Source organism: Botryllus schlosseri, chromosome 15 (genome assembly GCF_051294905.1).
Source record: "Botryllus schlosseri isolate E-star chromosome 15, Bs_hap1, whole genome shotgun sequence".
Taxonomy (NCBI): domain Eukaryota; kingdom Metazoa; phylum Chordata; class Ascidiacea; order Stolidobranchia; family Styelidae; genus Botryllus; species Botryllus schlosseri.
Genome location: NC_137250.1, coordinates 3,420,940 through 3,448,309, shown reverse-complemented (window position 1 = coordinate 3,448,309; position 27,370 = coordinate 3,420,940). Strand labels below are relative to the sequence as shown.

General features: G+C 40.5%; 1 protein-coding gene and 1 long non-coding RNA gene across 2 annotated transcripts in view; one reads left to right on the top strand and one right to left on the bottom strand.

The window, feature by feature from the left end:
• The window catches only part of LOC145457204 (proto-oncogene tyrosine-protein kinase Src-like), an 86,708-nt gene that overhangs the window by 48,315 nt on the left and 11,023 nt on the right, over positions 1–27,370 (bottom strand). The window contains exons 2-3 of the mRNA XM_080335386.1: positions 365–1,171; positions 76–123 (exon numbers count right to left, since the gene is read on the bottom strand). Coding sequence (XP_080191512.1) covers positions 76–123; positions 365–1,171 — 855 coding nt within the window. The remainder of the gene's footprint in view (positions 1–75; positions 124–364; positions 1,172–27,370) is intronic.
• On the top strand, positions 16,967–19,320 carry LOC145456652 (uncharacterized). Its single transcript, XR_013920672.1, has 4 exons — positions 16,967–19,019; positions 19,083–19,115; positions 19,174–19,216; positions 19,275–19,320. It is a non-coding gene; the product is annotated as an uncharacterized LOC145456652 (long non-coding RNA).

The window sequence follows — 27,370 nt, the reverse complement described above, 5'->3', positions numbered from 1 at the left end:
TAAGAGTGGCCTAATTACAAGTAAGATCATACTACGAGAAATAAGGAAAGAGATAATAATTCCAAATTCATTTACCTGGGTTTCTGTTGAAAATGATATCGATCAATCCTCGGTTTTGATTATCTAAAATATATATTACAATGAGGCAAACATGTACTGCATTGGCTGACTTTGCATATATAATAGCCAATAAATTATTACTGATTTCAACTGAATTCAAGATCAATAAGATTCGATCGGTCTTACATTTCGATATTATAATTGTGATGATATATTGAAGCGAGAATCTTGAAATCTACATACCGGAAAAGTTACAATCTGCACGATCTTAATAAAGGACTCCATTATTCAGTTCACCTATTACCTTGGAATACTGCATTCTTTGCAAGTTGTTCTGCCGTTGGTCGATTGCATGGTACTCTGGATAGCATTTTCTTAAGGACTTCCAACACCTGCTTCCTTGTGAAACCTATACCAGGATCTAGGTTGGGAAGGATTGCGAGATTGGGTAATTTCATATTTTTGATGTTGAAACACTGGTCGTTGAAGTCACCATAAGGGTGTTTTCCTTTCGTAATGATATAAGTCAATACGATTCCCAATGAGAAGATATCAGCCGAAGTTTCTACGTCTTCATTTTCCAGGAGTATCTCAGGAGGTTGGTAGCCGTTTCCAATGGATGCGATTGATGATGGCGCAATCGATGCATGAACAAAATCGGAAATTTTCACTGCGCCCGAAGGACAAATCAAGATGTTACTCGGATGAAGAGATCCATGAATAATACGACGCCAGTGAATGTAAATTAAGCTGTCGCATAGCTGCTGGAACATGGACGTGAATTCCTTCATATTTGTCATATCGGAATCTTTAACAAATACTTCCAAATTCTGTGAGAAGTGATCTGTTGCGATGTAAGATTGAAAAGGACCGATGATATACTCTCCAGCTTCTATAAATTTAATGATATGATCATGTTTGAAAGACTTCAATAAATCAGTTTCCTTCCAAGCTTTACGGCACTTCTTATAAATCCTTATACACACTTTCTGGAAATCACCGTCATCGAAGTATTTCCTGCCAGTGTATATTTCGTAATCGGTACCATGATGAGTGAGTGCTTGGTCGCCAAAATACATTAGCAATTTCATGGGCTGAATCCATACCGTCGCTGTTATAAATAAAAATTTATTTAGGTTACTGTGTAAGTTATTGACGCAAGCTTACAAAGGCTTAAATTGTATTAGGTGTTGGTGTTACAAAATAGGAGAATGGCAACTGGTGGTGGCATTATTCAAGAAGCTACATTACGAAATACACATGTAACTGGCGAAATTTGAGTCATTGAATATGACAGGAGTTCTTAAACTGGGGTCCGCGAAAAAGTTTTAAGAGTCCGTGGAGTCCAATCAAAATGATGTTAAATAGACCGAAGGGGCCGAGTAATTAAATGATAGATGTACGTCAGATATTTGGATTGATCAACAACATGACTATAGGACGGACAACGGAAAAGTGCGGCCCGCGGAGCTATTCTGTGCGGCCCGCGAGAGGATGCTTGGAATTCAAAACATAAATTCTGCTTTTCGAATGTTGATGCGTGGACTAAAACCATAGGCTGTATCAACTGGACCGGAAATTCGTTTACTCGGCAGCCTCTTCATTAATACGCCGGGATTACGCTGCCTATGTACTAGGGATTGTGTGAACGGGAGGTTCACGTTCGCGTTCTGTGTGTGAACCTCGGAAATTTAGAGGTTCGCGTTCACAACAGAACCTTGGTAGGTTCTGCACTGTGAACCTTTTTCATATATTACAATTTTCACTTCATTATAACATCTTTCGTTCAAATTTATTGTATTTCAACTGCGGGCCACTCTATGCATGGTGCTGGCAGTATAGAAAAAATCAACGCTAAACGAGCATGCACCCTGACATTCTCAAAATTTTTCCTTGCTTTCTTACAAAAGTTTGCTCGAAATATCCAGCTTTCCGTTTGAGAATATTTCGTGACTCTCTGCCGTGAGCTTGACCCGCAATTACATAACATAAATAGCGAAATACACTACATGTTGTCAGTGAGTGACTTCATATCTTTATTGTATCATAAAAACCAAATCCGTGCGATTGATGTGCTGGCTACTGCTGTATAACTTGTTAATGGGGTAATATCGGCAGCAAGTATAGCAACCCGTTTTACACTCTGCTCAGTATCAATGTAACAGTACTCAGACGCTGAATACATTTTCCGGCCTGGCCTGGCGTAAGCTTATACCCCTGGTAAGTCCTCGTCGAAATTGTTGGCTAAGCGACGGAAGATATTGATTAGCGACGTTTAAAACGTCATTCAGCATTGTGGCATTATGTGGCCCGAGTCGTCGCTAGGTATCGTGTACAGTGTACACACTGTATCCCATTAATATACGCTATCACTTCATTGAAAGATAGGATTGAAATTAGCAATATGACGTCACGTGACGTCATGAGGTTCACGTTCGCGTTCACACGAACCTGAACCTTTCAGAGGTTCGCACCATCCCTACTATGTACCTCGCATGCGTAATCCAGCTTCAAAATAAAGTCAATACAGCAAAGTTTTAGTAGCAATTAATTAATGCCACAAGAGATCACTCTTACCATATAGTTTAGTTAAAACCTTCTTTGTTGCCATTGTCACGTTACGCATTATGCCAGTGGTTCTTAACCTTGCCTCCAGCATCCCCCCCCCCCTCCCCAAGGGGCGCTGGTGATTTTGGAGGGGGCGGAAACGCTCAGGGGTCGATACGGGGGGCGCTGGGCTCAGGGGGCGATATGGGGGGCGCTGAAGATAAATGGCTTCGCAGTAGATGATTATGTAGTAGTAGGACATATCCTTAATGAGTATTCAGAGCAAATTAACATTCCTCTAAACGAGATTTTTGGTCCCGCTACGCGACGATGTTTGCTACATATGTTTTCATAAATGTATAGTGTGTTATTCTAATTCATATAAAATGGATTGTGCGTACTATTAGATCGCCAATTTTCCGTTAAAACGCTACCGTCACACTTGCTAGGGTTATTTTCAACAAAATGATTCGAAGTAGGTATTATATCCTGCAGCGCACAACGTGTTGATATCGAAGGAGACACTGTATATAACTTTTGAGAGTGAGAGCCCCCTGAACATAAAATATACTTTGAAGCTTTGTGCACGAAAGGAAAAACTAAATATACTTGTATTTGCGAGCTAAAAAATTAGGTCGTCGGAATATTTCGTCATCGTATCAAAAAGGATGATTCTATCGAGTGTTGTGGTCCACAACCGCACATATAAATGTAGCGGGTTATTATAATTCATATAAAATGGATTGCGCGTACTTTTAGATCGCCAATTTTCCGTTAAAACACTACCGTCACAATTGCCAGGGTTATTGTCAACAAAATATTTCGCAACAAAATGTTTTGCAGTAGGTATTATATCCTGCAGCGCACGGCGTGTGGATATCGAAGGAGACACTGCATATCACTTTTGAGAGTGAGAGCCCCTTGTACATAAAATATGCTTTGAAGCTTTGTGCACGAAAGGAATAACTAAATATACTTGTATTTGCGAGCTACAAAATTAAATCGTCAGAATATTTCTTCATCGTATCAAAAAGGATGATTTTATCGAGTGTTGTGGTCCACAACCGCACATTAACGTTGCTTTGTTTAGAATACAATCATGGTGAAATTATTAACTGGGTACAGTACTAGATTCACATTGAATCAGCAGATATATGCATCCCATTCTCAGTTAACTTACTTAGTCACACAAAGCACTAAAACTAAATCCAATACCATTAATTTCCCCGCATTGCCAATCGCAGATGAGAATTCTGGATGCGTAGGCCTACATCTCATTCGACCCACATGGCATCAGACCGTACACGATTGTTGTTATAACGACCTAGATTTGAATGTATTATATTATTATTATATTATATTTTTTATTATTGTCGAGTTGTCCTCGAGCGCGATGAAATCGCGAAATATTTCCAATACTAAAGTCCCGAAAATACCGACTGGATTTGATCTCTTACCAGGACCGATACTGCTGCAACCCAAACCCACAATGGCGCGAGGGGATGGGTGAGCTCGAAGGGCGCCGTAAATTATTTCGGTGAATGAACATGAATTACACATCATGTTTTGGCGACTCCCCCAACGAAAAAATACGCTTTATTATAGAAAATAGAAATAGGCATTTCGGCGTCGGCCATTAACGCGCCACAACGCACGAAGACATATGAAGTTCCTGTGAATATGGGACTCCGTGAAGTGTGCCAAAAAAACTGTCAGCGAGAGAACCTTAGCCGAAAAGGATTGCCCTTATGTTGACCGTAAACTTCGGTGTATATAAGTCTAATTGTCCATAGGTGCTTAAATCGCGCGTGCCGAATAGTAGTAGAGAAATGGTGGATATAGCCGCATGCAAGCTTTTAACTTAAAGAAACTAACTTCTCCAATAAAATAAAGAAACAAAGGATAACGGACTTACGCATTTTGCAGAAATGCCGAGGGTAGTTCCCCTCGTGACGGATTGCTGCAAGCGATCTGATCGATATGTGGCTGTCTGATTCCCGATTTAAATGAGTTTGGTGTAGTGATATTTCTGGTGTTATTTTCGAGGCTGTAAAATTGCGTGACTCGCTATTTATGAGTGGATTGGTAACTTGTTCTGTCTGTTGATTTCAAAACTCGGCTGACCTATCGTGTCGCGATTTCCGGTTCAATTGAGTACGGTTGCTATCTGCGTGTCAAAACTCGTTTGTGGTGAATATGGTTTTATTATCAGGCGAGTAATATCAAGGTTATTGTATTCTTTGCTGTAATTTTCCACGTATGATCATCGAATCTTTCTGGATCTCTATGTTGTGTACCCCGACGGAACGGAAAAATTCGCCTGGCGTGACTCGTGGTGTAATAGCGGGTTGGTTGATTGATGTGTATATTCTGACAACGTATGATATGTTTCAAGCCTACGGTTAAGGTCACACGAATCGATGTAAAGCCCAGCTTGGTTGAATTGTCATACTTCGATGAGGGAGGGGGACGGGGGCTGTTTTCAAAGGTCACATCCAAGACTACTTACGTAACCCGCTGTCAGTCAGACGCAGAGTCGAGTGGATGTAAAATTGGTATTCTGAAACCATGCTCTGGTTGAAATTTAAAAACTCAACTGGCGCATGATTTCTCTTGTATCTCTCAATCAATGATTTCCGGTTCAATCGAGTGTGACTGCAAACTATCTGTGTGGTGTACGCGTTATCAAATCAAACTCGTTTGTGTCATTACGTCCATGGTATATCACATTGATATGACTGTAAGCAGACAGTTTTGAATAACCATATGGGGTTCGATTGTTGCTACTTGCTAGCCGCCATTTTCAAGCGGTTGTTGACGACATCCAAAGCTACTTGCCGCAGCTCAGGACAGTAGATGACGTTTGTGCCAGCAGCGAGCCTCGGTACAAACGAGCGTGAATTTGGATGGAAAAGCAACGCATTGGAGGATCTTTACTGGATTACTTTTGGATTTACGTTTATCCGGACCCGGATTTGTAGATTTTACATGCTACTCGCCTAATAATTTCGCTGGCAAATGATGTCCATTGTCCATGAATCAGCAGTGGTCGATCAAGCGTGATGCGATGATGTCAGTCGGAGTTCAAAATACTCGTTTGTATTAATTGCATAAAAGTAGTCATTTTTCTTCTGACTCGTGACTCTTGCACCGATGTGGTTCCTATATCGAGAACTACGATACTCGATTCCATTGTACGCCGACGAATCGGGGCTCGTATACTGTACATATAAGCGTGAATTCGGATGGGAGTATAGCGCATTGGATGATTTTTACTGGATTACATTTGGATTTACGCTCATCCGGACCCGGATTTTTTTAGATTTTACATGCTACTCGCGGAATAATTGCGCTGGCAAGTGATGGCCATAAATCAGCCGTGATCGAGCGAGCGTGATATGATGATGTCAGTCGGGGTTTGAAATACACGTGTGGATTAATTACATCAATGTAGTCATTTTCTTCTGACTCGTGATCTTACATCGATGTGGTTCCTGTACTGAGAACTACGATACTCGATTCCATTGTACGCTGACGTATCGGGAAAGTTCGCCCCGTTTCGTAGGATACTGGTGGACTAATTTCGCTGAAACACCAGTTTAAGAATATTTGGCGTTATAATTGAGTAGTAGAAGACTTATCTATATGCAAGTAGACGTACTTGCTGAGTGATTCTAGCTTCCGACCCAAATTCCCAATATCTCTGTCCATGACCGATTGTGAAGTGGTGTAATGAATCGGTGATCCGAATCCAGTCTGGAGTTGCTCCTGCTTCTGGACCCGATCATAATCACCTCCGCTCAGATGTGATCAACCTGTTGGCTGATATATAAACCTGCCATCGTTGCATGTTAAGTTGACGGAATAAGACTTGAGCAATCTGTAAGATCGATAGTAGCAACGTGTTTTCTGTTTCATGGGTATACAAATTGGGGTCCAGTTAAGATTAGCAAGAAATCGAGCAGTTTCATTCTCCTGGTACTGAGCCGAAACGCGATAACCACTGGTCAGGCGTAATCATCTGTCATCTACAAAGGATGTTTCATTTTGGTATGGCTGCATATCAATTGTGCATATAAACTTGTATTTCGGCAGTCGATGAAGAAAATACGTGACCCGTTCGGTAAATATATATGTTGTTTGTTTTAGGAACACAAGAAGTGAAGTATACCAACAGTTTGATGTTGAAGAAAATATTGTCCATGACGCAGCGTGAATAATGAATTTACCCGCTGTGTGCCGAAATAGCGTAGTGGTCGATTCCGCAGCTACAACACCAATGGGTTGCTGGTTCGACTTCGACTTCAGAATTCCTACCCAAGTGTTGGAGGTTTATCTAGGCTCCTATTTGTCATATAATCCGTGTAAGCGACGCCTTCTAGAAGCTCAGAAGTGGGTCGTGCTGCAAGTCGGCAGCGACGGAATACAAATGACGAAAATTGGTCTGGTGTAAATGACCGTAGTAGTCTACAAACACCATTAATACCACAAACAAAGAAACAAACTTATTTACCCGCTACAATATCAACTCCAGCAGGACATATATTCAATATATTTAGATATGTAAATTTCATTCCTAATATTTTCAATCTTAACCTCACGCAGTAAGTTTTTACAAGTGAACCATCTTTTAGGGGGGCGGTAATAATACAAGATTTTTCGTTATCAGCTAACGTTCTCAAGGGCGATTTGGTGTATGGAAATGTGAATATTGATTACGACGGTGCGATCTTAGACGGTTCGCTGTGGTAAGCAATCCTTCATATCAGTAAATAAATATGCGCAGTTTGAAAATAAAGTCGAACATTCGTACCCTGCTGCAATACCAAGCACAAAGCGTTATTGAAAAGGACATTGCGATGAAGCGGTAATCGATATGCACCGTACAAAGACGTTACAATGGTCACGCGCACACACACACACACACACATACACTAAAATACTAGTCAGATTACCGGACCACGACCTAACATATCGAGCTAGCCATCCGTCCCATGCCACCTCATTTTGTCGCTTGCCTTTGATATTCTCTGCTTTAGTTTTTCATTCAGTGTACATTCCTCTTCTCTACTTTACCTATGCCAAGATGGCTGTCCGATTTCAAAGACTACCCCAACTCGTTTCGACATCTTCCTGTCTTTCATTGCATCGCAGTTTTGTAGTGTTTTGAAATTATGAAAATATTAATAAACTGACACTGATACACTAAATTGTCCCAAGAACAGCTGCATTACAGTAACGTATGAGGTCTATATATTTGCGATTTCTTATTGCGTGCGAAGATTTTGAAAAAGGGACTAGTAGAATAGGTAGGAAAAGACTGGAAGAGCAAGCTCAGCACCTAATCGATATTTCGTCCATCAGTATTGGTGTTTGTAAGATAGGACTAGAATCTGTGTAAAATGAAGAAAAGTACTATATTATGAATGCGAGGTATTAAATACCACCCAAACAGAGTTCTGAAAAACGTGAGTTGAACTGATTGGACTCGAAAATGAACAATGAGCAGTGAGAACAATGACTCAGATCCGAGTCTCAACACTGTGATTCGGAGTTGAACATTCAAAACCTAAGTTGGACTCGGTGGTGAATGGAAAATGATTCGACTTGACTCGAGTCCTATCCAGTGTTGGGATCAAGTCACCACCTTCGAGTGACGAGTTGGGCTAGGCACTATCATTCGTGCACCCGAATCTGAGACGAGAAATAAATGTAAACGATTCTAGTCGAGTAGTAAAAGACGATTTTTTCGAGTAGGCCTACTGAAAATGCACGCTTCTCGTCACTAAAAGGTAATTCATCAACGAAAGTCATAGGTTCGATACTAGTTTCCAGTGTGGAATCTGTAAAACTTTGATTGGTCGTATCGTAGCATACGAAACCTACAGGACAATGCTACTAACGTTACTGAAAATAACAAATCGCTGGTTTGCCAGCTAGTTTTATGGCTCTGCAGCATCACCAGATTTTTATGACTTCATATAGCGGGTGATTTCAATCCGGATCCAAACATCTGGATAATAAGTAGCCTGTACACAATTAAGTAACTCCGTCGGTCGGAAGAAGCAGTAGTATCACGCAATATACTTTTCTCGTATCATTGATAATGATATCATGCAAATTCTGCACGCGATGTCTCTTGGAAGTGGCACGTGAAACGTTGTTGTTCCAGCACCAATATATCTTCTGTTGATGAGATGTCTTATTCGTTTTGATATCTGTCGCGTTTGTGGAAATCTTCAGCAACTATTACTGTTCTGGGGATCATTTTCGTTGAGCATTAAAATATGGTCTCTTGCAGAGAGTGACGGTCAAAAAATGTGTGTCTCAAATATTCAGCGGAAACCGCGGTAAATTATTATACGAGACTCCTATATATGACTTGGAATACAGCACCGATGCCTTGTAATTCAAAGGCTGCTGTATCGAGAGCGTCCATGACAGTTGATCCAATAACCATGTGAGAAGATGGTCAAATTTGATTGTTTACCTCTCTATTATAAATATTCTATTTCGGAGTGTTTCCTTGTATATCCCCGAAAGCGACGACATAGAGTCGATTATTACTGATCTCCCGATGTGAGAATGAAACTCGTGAAAAGAAGCTAGTGATCTATAATGGATTACAGAATATTCCGATGTCAACGCTGACGTTCGTGAAAATGGTGCGATTCGTTATAGTTCTGATCTTGTGTGAATATCCCAAACAGTAGATTATCGACTATAAAACGTTTGTGTAGCTATAATTCGTATCCAAGTTGTTGAAGTAATACATATGACGGTAGAATCGAATGCCATACATAAAAACTTATTCAAATACCTACTAAGAGTGTACATTATAACGTCGAGTCACTTGAAAAGTTGTCGTGGTAGTAGAATATTGTTTGTGAATCGATATGGTTAGTAACAGTTGCATTGTTCGCACATTTAATGCTATTTATCGATATCGGATCGGCTTATGAAATATCAGTGTGGGAACCAAGTGCGTGCCAACTGGCCTTTGTCGATGGAAATAAACACCTTTCTCCCGTATTGCTGTCAGAAAACAATCTGTTTTCATGAAATACGCATATTTGCACCCCAAGTCTTTCTAATTTTGTTGCCCGTTCGTTTTTGTATTGACATTAAGTGTCCTGTATCGCTCCTTTGGCGATGGTAATTTGGCGGAAAAAGTCAGCACCTAAGATTAAAAATCAACCAGAGAACGAGCTGTTTCTCCGTGACCTTTCAATATTCACCTATGGTTTTGAATTCACAGCAAATGACATTATTGATGACAATATGTGAATTGCTAGCGAAGATTCGTAGTAATGGTTTCGTCTGTTTTTAGGATGATATATTTCTCAAATAGTTTCCCAAAATGAGAGACTGTTATGGAAAGACACTTCGATCCGGATCCGCCAGTACAGGAATGTGTATATATCGCTTCGGGTTCTCACCGCTCCGAATTATATAGACTCGCAACGTTCGCCAGGTTTTCGAGACTGTCGTACGCAAAGCGTGCAGATTTAGCATCTGACGGATATTACTGGCTAGGGTTCGAAGACAAAATTAAATGTTTCGGATGCAGTATTTCACTCGAAAAATGGGTTGAAAAGGATTCGAATGTAAGTTGTCATGAAGCGAGTTGTGTTCGAGACGTATTCAACATTCCCGTTGAAAGATCGAATTTCAGGAGTCTATTACGGGAGTTTAAGGTCCAAATCGATACACCGCAAGTCAATGACAGCGACATAAAACTTGCGAATATCATTGACCGAGAACACGCGTGTTTGATTAAGAACCTCGACTTGAAAAGGGAATCGAAGCGACGCGAAACCTTCAAGAAATGGCCTAGCTATCCAATACCCCACGCAGTAGGCGAGTTGGCGAAACAAGGGTTTTTCTATCTCGGCAACTTAGACAGAACGCAGTGCTTTAGCTGCTTCGGTGTTCTTCGCAATTGGAAACCCATAGACGACGTATCGGAAATACACCTTACACATTTTCCAAAATGTACTTTCGCACGTGGTAGCTTTTCAGGAAATATCGCACTAGCTGAGCAAGACCGCAGTAATTTGGATGACTTACTTCACGAGAAAATACGACGGCTCACTATCAATGTGAAAGAACCAGATGAGCCCTCCGAGGATGAAAAACACTATCTTGCTGAACTATTCCCTTGCCTAAACCCCGTGAATCCTGTAATGTCGTCCTTGTCACGAAGAATAGCAACCTTCGACGAAGGTTGGGATCCCGCTAAAATCAATGCTAGCGTTGAGCAACTAGCAAATGCGGGGTTTTATTACATCGATTCGGACAAGACGAAATGTTTTTACTGCAATGGTGGACTTCGGTGGGACCGTACAGACGAGGTTTGGACGGAACATGCTAAATGGTCTCCGCAATGCGAGTACGTACTTCGTATGAAAGGTATCGAATTCGGGCGACGCATCGAAAGCACATATCCAAATCTCAATCGTCCGATTATTAGAAACCCCATCACGAAGTTGGAGTTGACTAAACGCCAAAATGTTCTGCGGAATCGTCAATCAAACGATGGATCATCGTTGAATTGCATCGAAAATGGGAGAGGCCGTGGCGTGTAAACGATGTGAAATAAACATAAATGAATATGACTATAGCATGTGGACATCTTTGCGTTGTTTCTAGACTTGTGGGACTGACGTAGAACGCAGTGGTGGTAGTCATGAAGTACTTCTATTTTTTTTTTCTCAGAATTATGGTAGTTTTTATCTAATTACACTACATACTCAAGTACCTTGTATTGGACTACTTCTATTTCTATCAGTTGGATTAGACGGGTCATTCTAACTGGTTGTAAAACTGATAGAAGTAGTCCAACACAAGGCACTTGAGTATGTAGTGTAACTAGGTAAAACCTACCACAATTCTGAGGAAAAAAATAGAAGTACTTCATATTTCTATCAGTTTTACAACCAGTTAGAATGACCCGTCTAATCCAACTGATAGAAATAGAAGAATTACTGCGGTCTTGCTCAGCTAGTGCGATATTTCCTGAAAAGCTACCATGTGCGAAAGTACATTTTGGAAAATGTGTAAGGTGTATTTCCGATACGTCGTCTATGGGTTTCCAATTGCGAAGAACACCGAAGCAGCTAAAGCACTGCGTGGGGTATTGGATAGCTAGGCCATTTCTTGAAGGTTTCGCGTCGCTTCGATTCCCTTTTCAAGTCGAGGTTCTTAATCAAACACGCGTGTTCTCGGTCAATGATATTCGCAAGTTTTATGTCGCTGTCATTGACTTGCGGTGTATCGATTTGGACCTTAAACTCCCGTAATAGACTCCTGAAATTCGATCTTTCAACGGGAATGTTGAATACGTCTCGAACACAACTCGCTTCATGACAACTTACATTCAAATCCTTTTCAACCCATTTTTCGAGTGAAATACTGCATCCGAAACATTTAATTTTGTCTTCGAACCCTAGCCAGTAATATCCGTCAGATGCTAAATCTGCACGCTTTGCGTACGACAGTCTCGAAAACCTGGCGAACGTTGCGAGTCTATATAATTCGGAGCGGTGAGAACCCGAAGCGATATATACACATTCCTGTACTGGCGGATCCGGATCGAAGTGTCTTTCCATAACAGTCTCTCATTTTGGGAAACTATTTGAGAAATATATCATCCTAAAAACAGACAAAACCATTACTACGAATCTTCGCTAGCAATTCACATATTGTCAACAATAATGTCATTTGCTGTGAATTCAAAACCATAGGTGAATATTGAAAGGTCACGGAGAAACAGCTCGTTCTCTGGTTGATTTTTAATCTTAGGTGCTGACTTTTTCCGCCAAATTACCATCGCCAAAGGAGCGATACAGGACACTTAATGTCAATACAAAAACGAACGGGCAACAAAATTAGCAAGACTTGGGGTGCAAATATGCGTATTTCATGAAAACAGATTGTTTTCTGACAGCAATACGGGAGAAAGGTGTTTATTTCCATCGACAAAGGGCAGTTGGCACGCACTTGGTTCCCACACTGATATTTCATAAGCCGATCCGATATCGATAAATAGCATTAAATGTGCGAACAATGCAACTGTTACTAACCATATCGATTCACAAACAATATTCTACTACCACGACAACTTTTCAAGTGACTCGACGTTATAATGTACACTCTTAGTAGGTATTTGAATAAGTTTTTACGTATGGCATTCGATTCTACCGTCATATGTATTACTTCAACAACTTGGATACGAATTATAGCTACACAAACGTTTTATAGTCGATAATCTACTGTTTGGGATATTCACACAAGATCAGAACTATAACGAATCGCACCATTTTCACGAACGTCAGCGTTGACATCGGAATATTCTGTAATCCATTATAGATCACTAGCTTCTTTTCACGAGTTTCATTCTGACATCGGGAGATCAGTAATAATCGACTGTATGTCGTCGCTTTCGGGGATATACAAGGAAACACTCCGAAATAGAATATTTATAATAGAGAGGTAAACAATCAAATTTGACCATCTTCTCACATGGTTATTAGATCAACTGTCATGGACGCTCTCGATACAGCAGCCTTTGAATTACAAGGCATCGATGCTGTATTCCAAGTCATATATAGGAGTCTCGTATAATAATTTACCGCGGTTTCCGCTGAATATTTGAGACACACATTTTTTGACCGTCACTCTCTGCAAGAGACCATATTTTAATGCTCAACGAAAATGATCCCCAGAACAGTAATAGTTGCTGAAGATTTCCACAAACGCGACAGATATCAAAACGAATAAGACATCTCATCAACAGAAGATATATTGGTGCTGGAACAACAACGTTTCACGTGCCACTTCCAAGAGACATCGCGTGCAGAATTTGCATGATATCATTATCAATGATACGAGAAAAGTATATTGCGTGATAGGGGAGATGTGGTACCGATGGATCAAAAATTGGAAAATGATCGCTGGCCCCAAAATGTTCAGCCGAAAACAGCAGGTCTTTTGCTGGCTCAGCACTTTGATACAAGCTCTACCTATCGCGCACATATACATGAATATCCGTCTTTTCAAAAAATATTTATGGACGTTCAAAATTTGTTGCTCGAACGTGTCATCGGTCCCCACCCGGTGGGTCCAATGGCACACGACCAGGGGACCTATGACACATATGCCCTAAATACCTCAGATGTGACAACTTTTCTTGCTCAGTATTATAATCTAAGCTACAGTAAGCCAAAGAAGAATGTTTGATCGCAACCGTCAAAAAATAGAATAAATATTAACTCAAATGTTGTCATAAAATCACGTTTCGATTTAGGGTCGGACTTATAAATTTGAGGGTACATACATACTGCCCGAAAATCGACAGTGTGACTTCCAAATACCTCGTTATAGCGATAAAACATCATATGCAAATATCACATAAAGATTTTCTGTACGTAGGCATTTTTCATTTGTTTTATGATTAGTATGCTTGATTATTTTGCTTGATTTGGCTATTGTATCATCGGTCCCCACCCTACGAATTTTATACACGAATCGAAAAAAATTATACTCAAGGAAAGTACTGGAAAAATAATAGGTGCCATTATATAGCCTGATACAAGCCCTACACTTCACAATAAAAATGATTGCTGGTTTGTTCGTGTTGAAGGTTACAAAGAAAAATGTATATGTCGATATAAATTTACTTTAGACCCCCCAAAACAAAAAACATCTGTGAGAGACCCCATAGCTCGTGCACGTCGAATTTTTTTGTATGTGAGGAAAGATTTTGCCAGCATGCAACTGTAGACAAGCTCACGGAGTGTAATCATGGAATTATCATAGAGAATTTTCAAAGTATTTTCGGTCCCAGTGATCCATCGGTACCACATCTCCCCTACTACTGCTTCTTTCGACCGACGGAGTTACTTAATTGTGTACAGGCTACTTATTATCCAGATGTTTGGATCCGGATTGAAATCACCCGCTATATGAAGTCATAAAAATCTGGTGATGCTGCAGAGCCATAAAACTAGCTGGCAAACCAGCGATTTGTTATTTTCAGTAACGTTAGTAGCATTGTCCTGTAGGTTTCGTATGCTACGATACGACCAATCAAAGTTTTACAGATTCCACACTGGAAACTAGTATCGAACCTATGACTTTCGTTGATGAATTACCTTTTAGTGGCGAGAAGCGTGCATTTTCAGTAGGCCTACTCGAAAAAATCGTCTTTTACTACTCGACTAGAATCGTTTACATTTATTTCTCGTCTCAGATTCGGGTGCACGAATGATAGTGCCTAGCCCAACTCGTCACTCGAAGGTGGTGACTTGATCCCAACACTGGATAGGACTCGAGTCAAGTCGAATCATTTTCCATTCACCACCGAGTCCAACTTAGGTTTTGAATGTTCAACTCCGAATCACAGTGTTGAGACTCGGATCTGAGTCATTGTTCTCACTGCTCATTGTTCATTTTCGAGTCCAATCAGTTCAACTCACGTTTTTCAGAACTCTGTTTGGGTGGTATTTAATACCTCGCATTCATAATATAGTACTTTTCTTCATTTTACACAGATTCTAGTCCTATCTTACAAACACCAATACTGATGGACGAAATATCGATTAGGTGCTGAGCTTGCTCTTCCAGTCTTTTCCTACCTATTCTACTAGTCCCTTTTTCAAAATCTTCGCACGCAATAAGAAATCGCAAATATATAGACCTCATACGTTACTGTAATGCAGCTGTTCTTGGGACAATTTAGTGTATCAGTGTCAGTTTATTAATATTTTCATAATTTCAAAACACTACAAAACTGCGATGCAATGGAAGACAGGGAGATGTCGAAACGAGTTGGGGTAGTCTTTGAAATCGGACAGCCATCTTGGCATAGGTAAAGTAGAGAAGAGGAATGTACACTGAATGAAAAACTAAAGCAGAGAATATCAAAGGCAAGCGACAAAATGAGGTGGCATGGGACGGATGGCTAGCTCGATATGTTAGGTCGTGGTCCGGTAATCTGACTAGTATTTTAGTGTATGTGTGTGTGTGTGTGTGTGTGCGCGCGTGACCATTGTAACGTCTTTGTACGGTGCATATCGATTACCGCTTCATCGCAATGTCCTTTTCAATAACGCTTTGTGCTTGGTATTGCAGCAGGGTACGAATGTTCGACTTTATTTTCAAACTGCGCATATTTATTTACTGATATGAAGGATTGCTTACCACAGCGAACCGTCTAAGATCGCACCGTCGTAATCAATATTCACATTTCCATACACCAAATCGCCCTTGAGAACGTTAGCTGATAACGAAAAATCTTGTATTATTACCGCCCCCCTAAAAGATGGTTCACTTGTAAAAACTTACTGCGTGAGGTTAAGATTGAAAATATTAGGAATGAAATTTACATATCTAAATATATTGAATATATGTCCTGCTGGAGTTGATATTGTAGCGGGTAAATAAGTTTGTTTCTTTGTTTGTGGTATTAATGGTGTTTGTAGACTACTACGGTCATTTACACCAGACCAATTTTCGTCATTTGTATTCCGTCGCTGCCGACTTGCAGCACGACCCACTTCTGAGCTTCTAGAAGGCGTCGCTTACACGGATTATATGACAAATAGGAGCCTAGATAAACCTCCAACACTTGGGTAGGAATTCTGAAGTCGAAGTCGAACCAGCAACCCATTGGTGTTGTAGCTGCGGAATCGACCACTACGCTATTTCGGCACACAGCGGGTAAATTCATTATTCACGCTGCGTCATGGACAATATTTTCTTCAACATCAAACTGTTGGTATACTTCACTTCTTGTGTTCCTAAAACAAACAACATATATATTTACCGAACGGGTCACGTATTTTCTTCATCGACTGCCGAAATACAAGTTTATATGCACAATTGATATGCAGCCATACCAAAATGAAACATCCTTTGTAGATGACAGATGATTACGCCTGACCAGTGGTTATCGCGTTTCGGCTCAGTACCAGGAGAATGAAACTGCTCGATTTCTTGCTAATCTTAACTGGACCCCAATTTGTATACCCATGAAACAGAAAACACGTTGCTACTATCGATCTTACAGATTGCTCAAGTCTTATTCCGTCAACTTAACATGCAACGATGACAGGTTTATATATCAGCCAACAGGTTGATCACATCTGAGCGGAGGTGATTATGATCGGGTCCAGAAGCAGGAGCAACTCCAGACTGGATTCGGATCACCGATTCATTACACCACTTCACAATCGGTTATGGACAGAGATATTGGGAATTTGGGTCGGAAGCTAGAATCACTCAGCAAGTACGTCTACTTGCATATAGATAAGTCTTCTACAGTAGTAGTATAGATCGCTCGCACGCGGCTATGGGGTTCTTATGGGCGGGGTGGTGACTCGCCTGAAAACCGGGGGTGGTGACTCGCCTTTTTAGACCCCCCTCTAGGCGGTGAGTCGCCATGTGTTCTTATGGGTGCGGCCGTGATTCGCCCTTTCAGGTATAGCTCGTGGCGGTGATTCGCCGTGAAAACTCGGGGTCGTGACTCGCCTTTTTTGCTATAGGCGGTGGCGGTGATTCGCCTGTCGTGTATTCTTACGCGATCTCTGGTGACTCGCCATGTGTTCTTATGGGTGCGGCCGTGAATCGCCCTTTCAGGCATCTCTCGCACGGTGTTGAATATGTATCAAGTAAATAGTCATGTGAATGAACCTTTGTTAATGTGTATATCGTAAATTATTATATATGATGTAGTTTAGTCGTGACAAATGACCGATCGTGTTCTAAGTCTTTCCTCGCTATTGATCGCTAGCTGAATAAGACTTCAGATCGGATTATTTGCACCCTGTATACCGCTGTTTCGCACCTACAGAATAGTCTGCTGTTCACAACCGTGACTTCGCCGCGATAGCACAATTTTCGCACCTCGATCAGTAAAACGACACCGCGCTAACCCAGTTGTCGAATCACATAGGTCAAACATTTCTTGTGAATGGAAATATTGTATTGTGGTATACAAATACGCAAACTATTCTTTCAATTCAACAAGTCTAGTTAACTGATCGATTCTCAATCTGTCGACACAGTTTTTAACTCGAGTGAGTTGATATTTCTTCCCGGGTACGAGTGAGGCTTTGTTCCATTGATCCAAAACCACCTCACCAGTATCATCCTTCAATGTAAAACTGTATAATTTCAACTCCTTTCCGGTGCCAGAATTGACCATCTTTTCCTCTCGAGAAACACACGTAGCGGCGATCGAAACGTATTCAGCTTTATGCCCGTATACCAATTCGCAGGTCAATAATGGGTATTCTTCAGTCGTATGTCTCGATTTTCCATGTAGGGTTACTGACGAAGCCCGACCCAGTAATACAGTAGGTTTTCCAGTAAATTTATCAATTTGGACCCAACCGGATTTGACCATGAGTTTTTTTCGTTTGTTGAATGCTTTCTCAATGTTCCCGAATAATTCACGATTGAAACACGTGAAAGATATCTCTTCATTATTACCGTCGATGAATATACCTTTGAGATATTGACAAACACCGCCTCTTTTGGGTGATGAAACGAATTTGACACCGACGTGAAAATTTGAAACTGCTCCGACTTGCATACTGCTGACACTGTTCGATGTCGGATCGTTTGGTAAAGTGAGAGTCATCAGCAAATTAATCGTCATTTATAGAATTAGCCGCGTGGTATTAAATGAGGTAACAGACTTTGTATAACGCTGATGAGCCGCGCGAATAGACTTGGTTTGAAGTAGACTTTACACGAATTCTGTACGAAAGGATGCCGTTCATAAGGTGTTATGATACAGGAACATTTTCCTCTTACCCAATCGCTTATCAATGTACTGTAGTGAGTATTCAAGATGTTTGTTGTTAAATCTCTGTACACCGCAATGGAATGAATGTCGCTTTTCATCGCCGCAACGCTTATAATACTAAACACCCCATTCCAATCGATGGCGTATGATCGAATCGAAGTAACCAATGCAATGAAATCACACTTTCGAACACGATTCACGTTTTGTCCATGTACATAGAAATCTAGTACTCTGTGGATGAATTTTTCCATTTCGCTCAAGGCGGGAGTTGTTAAGTTATGGTAGCACAGAAGATAATTCTCAATAATCGCGCTAGTTGCCATAACAGATGTCTGTAACAATAACCGCGAAGAGAACCTCAATAAGGTGTGAAACGCCGCGCGGTATCGAGAGGGAGAGGGTTGTTACACAATAGCAATAAAAAGCGAATCGCCTAAGCGTGCGAAAATGAGCTCTATAAAAAGACATCACCACGTGCTGTACTTTATTGATCCAGACATAATCCGCGGGTTGAAACAGTTAAAATTGAGTTATAGTAACGACGTATTTGGTGAGCTGAGCGTATTCCAGAGCGAGTCTATGGTTAACTACTTAATAGGTAAGTTATCTGATATGACTACTTTAATTTACGAATATGATTTGTTGTTCGATTATCCTACAGACACAACAAGCGTGGAATTAAAGAATTGAAACGGTGGGTTATTGCTGTTCAGTACTGGTGAGCATGATGTAATGATTTTGTTGTTGAACAGACAGAGCAAACTCAAGGATTAATAACAACACGCAAGTCTACTGGTAAGTTGTCTGCTATAGCACTATGTTAGCGACATAGTTTGACGTGTTACTTGTTTAGTATAAAGACCCAAGGAAGATACCGCCAAAGAAACCGCATTGTAAGTAACGCTGGTTTAATATTAGAAAGTGTTGAATTTGACCCTGTGTTATCGCTTCTACAGATGAGTCGACGCAGACGGAATCGTGTTCGTGAAGAAGAGAATGCGGCACCAGAGATCGGTGACGAACGCCAGGAAGTTGTAAATCAGAACTGGCAAGCGATAAAATCGTATGTAGTGAATGAGAGTCGGCGCGTGTATAATATTAGAGTCATCGATCGTGAGCTATCGGACGTTTTCCGCGATATCCAAGCGATATTTTTCTCCGAGTCACACACCTTTAAAGTGAACTACGCACATGCCTTCATTTTATATCACACTGAGACTCTGAGATTTCGTTATTTTCATGCGTCGGCAAACATCGATAGTGTATTAGAAACACCGGCGCTAATTTCAACACTACCTGAATTCGATGAATTTGTTGAATCTATTCGCTTGGAATCCGCACTTGATTTATTACGAAATTCTCGACCAAACACAAAGTCACTGCCGGTCTGTCTGACTAATGTACAGTTTTATGTATACCCTACGGGCCATTTACTGATTGGTTGAGCTGATATCGAAATACCGCCAGGACTTGCACAATCAAGATGTGCCACATCATTTATACGGTGAAAAAAAAAAACTACGACACCGATGTGTCTTTTCATGATCTCAATCATTTTCATAGCGACCAAAGAAAATAATCCTGTCATTGAATTTTATCGCGATGTACTTGTATATAATGTGTGTGGTGTTATTGGGGTTTATTTGTACATTATGTTTGTTTAATATAAATTTTTTTTGTATTGTTTGTTAACGTATCATTTGTTTTTCAGGCGGATAACATTATTTCATATCTCAAGTCGGTTATATCATTAGATTTAAATAGTTTACATATAGAGATTTCATCGACACAGGGATCAAGGGTTTAACGAGTAAGTTATTTGGTACGAGTACTTTGATTTATGAATGTAATTTATTATTTGTTTATACTACAGACAAAACAATCATCGAAATTTGAGCAAAGAATTGGATTGGTGAGTTATTACTGTTCAGCTAGTGAGTGTGATGTAACGATTTTTGTTGTTGAACAGATTAAGCAAACTCAAGTTGAATACACGAGTCTACTGGTAAGTTATCTGCTATAACACAACGTTAGTGAGCATAGTTCGATGTGTAATTTGTTTTATTAAGCATAAAGAGTCGAAGGCACCAGCAAAGAAACTAGATTGTAAGACTAGTTTAATGTTCCCAAAGTGCTGAATTTAACCGCGTGCTATCGATTTTACAGATGGATAGATGTCTGCGGAATCACGAGAATGGAAACGTATCGTCAGAGATCGACAACCAACAGCGACAAATTACATCTCAGAACTGGCAAGCGGTGAAATCGTATGTAGTGAACGATAGACATGTGTATAATATTCGCTACTCGAACAAGCGGTCGGCTGTTTTCCATGATACACAATCGGTCTGTCTGATCAACCCGCAGTTCTATGTATACCCTACTGACGATTTGTTGATTGGCTGCGTCGGTATTAAACTCCCGATATGGCTTGCAAAATCGAAATGCATCTCGACATTTACCCATCGAAAAAATAGGCATCGGTACAATGACAATCTATGCGCTTTTCGCTGTATTGGTCACTCACTAGGTAAAGATACAAAGGCAATGGCTCAACAGTTCACTTCGGTGTATGGTGTAAATGTAGAATCTGGTGTAACTCTTGACATGTTGAATGATATCGAGGTCTTGTTTAATGTGGCCATATTTGTATACACCAAGACTGATGGTAAAGCTGTCGCACTCCGTCGTAGTACGTTTGAAGCGAATCCTGTGTATTTACATTTAGAAAATGCACACTTCTGTCTAATTACCGATATGAGGCGGTATATAGAGACCTATAAATGTGATGTTTGTCAACGATTATTTGATGAACAATATGATTTGACCAGACACAAATGTGTAACGGGTCCTGTTGAAGTGTTCCCGGGTGGCGTGTATACACCTCCTCAAGATATATTTCAAAAACTCGATCTAGAAGGGGTGTTCGTTCCTCACGAACTTCGTTATTTCAAATACCGTATCGCATTCAGTATAGAGAGTGTGCATGATACCTCAAAAACTTTGCAAGAGCACCAGAACATTCCCATCTGCGTCAGTATATCGTCTAATGTGGAAGGTTACTTGGAGTCGCATGTAATTGTCTCGAGCGGTGATACAAACGATTTATGTGCACAAATGATTGACCATTTTCACGATATTCAATGTGAATCATTCAGACTGTCATTCACAGAATATCGGCCCTACCTGGACATGCTCAAATCGAAAATTACCGAAACGAAAGTGCTCGATCCTTCAAAACACCCAATACCCCTTGAACGTTTACAAGTGGAGTTTATGAGTTATTTACGTCAAATTCCTGTGTTATCATTCAACGGCGATCGATATGACTTGAACTGGCTCAAAGCGTACTTGTTTGGTTTTCTCGTTGACGACAATCTTAGTGTACTGAAACGCGGTAACAAATTTCTCTCAATGACAACCAACAGACTTCAATTCTTGGATATTGTGAATTACTTGACACCCGATTTCTCGTATGATTCATATTTGGAAGCCTTCAAATGTAGCACCGCTAAAGCTCACTTCCCGTATCAGTTTCTGACTAGTTTGGAAAAGTTGGATACCTCGAGTCTTCCTAGCCACGACGAGTTTTACAACCCACTAAAAGGTTGCAATATATCCACAGCTGAATATGAAAACTGCTTGAAGGTTTGGAACGATAACAAAATGACCTCTCTGCGTGATTATCTCAAATGGTGCAACGCGAACGATACTCACTACTTCATAAAGGTTTTAGAAAAACAATTCCAATCTTTCAAAAGTCAATTCAATGTTGATATATTCAAGGACGCGGTCTGCCTGCTCGGGGTTGTATCGAGACATCTTTTCAATAGCATCCCGCGTGATTTCGCAATGTTCAACGACAAACATAAAGATCTGTTTGCGCTATTCAGGGATAATTTAGGGGGTGGACCATCGATCATTTTCCATCGATACCCAAAACCAGGTGTAACTCGAATCAAACAACATGTCTATAAGGAAAATGCACAGATTGCAAAACATATAACAAGTTTGACCAGCGACTCACTCTATCTGTATGCTTTAAGTCGACCAAGTCCAACCGGATTTCCGGTACGTTGGCAACCAACCGACACCGGGTGTACTAAATTCAAACCTGTCAAGACCGCACCGAAATGCTCAGAGACTGTAACCCAGTGGATGAATTGGTATTCCCATATTCATAAGGTGCATGTTCACCACGCTTTTAACGGACCTGAAATTCATGTGGGTATGCGCAATTATCGACCTGATGGGATTTATCGTAATTCAGCCGGACAGGGGATAATCTTATCGTTCCTTAGATGTGATTTTCACGCCCACGATTGCAGATTCGGATGTGATGACCCAGTACGTCGAGAGCGAGCTAAACGCATTCATGATTATTACGAAAGTCTGAATTATCGAGTTGTATGTAAATGGGAATGTGAGTGGAATATTGAGAAGAAGAGAAATCCTCATATTGTGCGATATCTCGATGGTATTCAACCACAACTGACTCGTGCCAAGTCTGTCACCCCACAGAAATTGATGGAGATGGTGATGAATGGTACTTTCTTTGGTTGTTTGCTGGTTGATATTTGCACTCGACCACATTCGAAAAAGCGATTCGCTGAACTCCGCCCGATATTCAAAAATACCACAGTGTCTCGCGATACCGTGAAAAGTGACACGAATCAGCTTGCTGTAGATCGAAAATCACCCAGTAAACCCACTGACATGTTGGTTGCGTCGTACTGCGGTAAGAAAATCTTGCTAACCTCCGACTTGATCAAATGGTATGTAGATCACGGGTTGGTGGTATCAAAAATTCATGAGGCTGTCGAATTCACCAAAAAGACATGTTTTGACAACTTTGCGAAAAATGTCTCTGACTGTCGACGTGCTGGGGATCGCGATCCTAACATGGGGATTATTGGGCTAGCGCAAAAACTAGCTGCGAATTCTTGTTATGATCGCGAGTTAATGAATCCGCGTAAACTCGAACAAACCACGTTCTGTGATAAAAGTGAATTGAACGCAAATGTGGAGGATCGCTTTTTCGTCAAGTGTGAACAATTAAACACAGATCTATTTGAAATAACGAAGCACCGTCAAAAGATCGAGCAAAATAACTGCATTCAAGTATCGTTCTGGTTGTATAATAATGTCAAATTACGGATGTTGTCGTTTTTTTATGACTGTTTATGCAAATATTTTCGCGCCGACTGCTTCATGCTACTTTCGGTGGATATCAATTCGTTTTTCATCGCGCATTCAGCCCCACTCGATGACATTCTCATCTGCGAGAAAAGGAACGAATTTTACTGTGACTACGAGAATTGGTTTCCGCGTTATTTTTGTGACGAACACCGAGCTGAGTTTTTGGCTGATCCGGTTTCTTTTGACCGATCGAGACAGTGTTGCAAAGACACGTATGCGTATTACATTCGTCAACCCGGTTTGATGGAAGTGAGATACGACGCCGATGCATCTTTCCACGGTATCAATCACTTTCACAGTGACCCAAGAAAAAATTAATCTAGGTATTGAATGTTATTGTGGTGTACTTGTATATATTTCACGTGACTTTAATTTTTTGGATATACTGTGTGTTTGATGTGATTTATTTGTATTGTGTGTTCATGTACCATTTGTTTTCCAGATGGATAACACTATTACCTACCTAAAGTCTGTCATGTCATTAGATTTACGCAGTTTACATGTAGAGATGATTACCTTGGAGCGGGAATTACCACAGTTCATAATTCCTGGTTCTGCCAAACAACTTGCAACGTCGATGATACCCGATTGATGAAAAGCAGACTACCAAAACTTGTGCCCCGTGGTAAGGTCTATAGTTTGGTATAGTAACACTGTTAGATTTTAAAGCGCTATGAACGTGTTATGAATCCTCTTATGTGATTTATTATTTTACAGATTGGGATCAGCTGCTTGACGACTTGAAGCGTTTGTAACACTACAACTTCCACCGACGACGAGGGACAGATGAAGATTTCATAACCCGGGGAAAATTTTAAATCGAACTGGAGCAAGATGACTAGAACAGTGGATATTCCCAACCTTGTTGATATATAAACACACGCACTTTATCGAGTTTTCAATAAACAACAAATGATGGAATTGATCCACCCATTCGCGTGTATTGTGAGTGGTCCTTCAAGAAGTGGGAAGACTACTTTTGTTGCAAAGCTGATTAGGCATGCGACATCCATGATTAAACCTAGTGTGTCCAGGGTCGTATATTGTTACAATAATTATCAGGAGGTTTTCAAGACGATGCGTAACGTAGAATTCCACGCCGGTCTAGATATTTTAGAAGAGTTGAAGGTTTGCTCTGAAGACACCTTGATTATAGTGGATGATTTCATGACTGAGACGGCGAAAATTGCAGACTATTTTACAAGATTTTCTCATCATTCAGCCAAATCAATTTGCTATGTCACGCAGAACCTGTACCACAAGGGTAAAGGAGCACGTGACTTGAGTCTCTCAAGCTCGTATATGGTGATTTTCAAGAATCCGCGCGACCAACAGCAGATCAGTTTTCTTGGTCGACAAATGTACCCAAACTCTAGATTTTTAACAGAGGCTTATCGTGACGCTGCTAGACAACCTCATAGTTATATATTCCTCGATCTCACGCAAGAAGCACCTGAAAATCGACGCGTTATGACCAATATATTCCCTGGTGAAACCATGGTGGTTTATAGCCCGATGGTATAAATAGCCAAGCGCAGAGGCGACTTTAAACTCAAAATGACCAAGGTACCAGCTCGTACACGGCGGCATATACCCACACTAGAGTTCCTACATAAAAGTAAACCTGAGATACGCAAGCAAATTATATCGGGAGCCAGCAAAGAATTGATCGAGTGTATATGTGATTGTACAAAGAACGTTTTAAACGGAAACATCCCTCTTTCAAAGTATAAAAGAAAGCGACTATCAGCTCATAAATGTAGTTTACGTCGACTTGTCAGGAAAGACATCCCTATTCGACATAAAAAACGTATGTTTAATCAGAATGGGGGTATGTTTATGACTCTATTATCAAGCATCCTACCCGTCGTCACTGGTTTACTCGGTAATCTTTTCAAAAAATGACTTCTTTTAAAAAAATCTTCATAAATCCGAGCCCGATCAACGGAGGTGACGTTCAGAAATTGAATTTGGATATCGACAAATGTATGAGCGACATATTACAGATGAACATACCCCAAGAACGAAAATTAGCCTTATATAACGACGCGCTAAATCGTTATCAAATAAAACACGACACGCTGAATCAACCGATGAAAATCGATATATCAGAACAAAGGAGTCTATTTTCGGCTAGTGAGTTGGACGCGCTGCGACGTCTGATCAAGGGTGAACCATCAAGGATTCCTATACCATCACCGAGTAGCCAACGAAGCAAAGTAAAGACTCAGCATGCCCCGACGAAAAGTGGTCGTACACCCAAGACCCCGAGACGATACGGATGGGAGCCATACTAAGTATTTCACACCAGGGCTACCTGGTAGTTACCGTGGTGCATACGTATTCTCTAGAGGGCGGAATAGAGCCAAAGTCAAGGAGTTTCTTTCGAGCAAGGATGCGTACTCAAAACATTTTCCATATCGAAAGAAATTTAAGAGACCTAGAGTGATTACGTCCGGTCTCGGTGTTCAGTATCAAACCGATCTCATGCATATGCAAAATCTTTCAAAAGAAAACGACAATTTTAAATATGTGTTGGTGACGATCGATTGTTTCAGCCGATTTTTATATCTGTATCCACTCAAGAACAAAACCTCGCAAGGTATTATTCGCGGGTTCAAGGAAATATTTAAGGATCGTATACCTCATGTTATTCAAAGTGATCAGGGTTCTGAGTTTACTAATCGTGCGTTTCAGGCTTTCTTAAAAGAGAACAATGTGCGACATTTTCATACAAATAGTGAACTGAAAGCATCGATATGCGAGCGTGTTATTCGTACTCTGAAGCAAGTGTTATACCGTTATTTCACGCATAATAATACTTTGAATTATGTCAGTGTCCTGTCTGAGATATGTCAGGGGTATAACACTACTTTTCACGTGGCTATAGGGTGTCCTCCGGCGGATGTTAATTATTCAAATCAAGAACAAATTTTCCATAAGTTATACGGTGACATGACCCCTAAAAAACCCGAGCTAGCTATTGGCACACCAGTCAGGATTTCGAAATCACGTGGTAATTTTGTAAAAAGTGCCTTGGCGAGTTGGACCGAAGAAATCTTTTTCGTATCTCAATGTCGTAAAGGTGACCCCCCTACATATCAGTTGAAAGACTACCACGGTGAAGTTATAGACGGTAGATTCCAACGTGAAGAGTTACAACCAATAACTAAAAATAATAATATTTACAATATCGAAAAAATCCTGTCTACTCGCAAGAAAGGAAAGAAAACGCAATATCTTGTAAAATGGTTGGGTTACCCGTCTAAATTTAATTCCTGGGTCTCGGATTTGTATAAATAGACACTGAAAATGTTGTTCAACCAAACTATGGATTCTGATTCCGTCTCATCTCGCATGGGTCAAGTCTCGAACAGTCTGAAAAATCAGATTGTGTTTATTGTACAGATTTGTATGTTAGTGTGTGTAATCGTGTTTTCATTATATCAAATTTCTGTCGGGGTGGATCGTGAAATATATTTAACGCTACTGTCTTCTTCACTTGGTTATTTATTACCGAATCCATCACCTCACCGTATATGTTGAAAGAAACAATAAAATGTTGTTGACTCTACCTTCGAATGCGAGTTTGGATAAATTTCCGAATACTAGCACAGATTTTCAAACAGAACTTTACAAAGAATTAGAAATGAATCGCCATGAGCTGGGATTATGTGAGCTGGCCTTCCCCCATGACTTTCAGCCGCGAATTGAAGTGACAGCGAAAAGTATCGGTTTTGGATTTGTCGA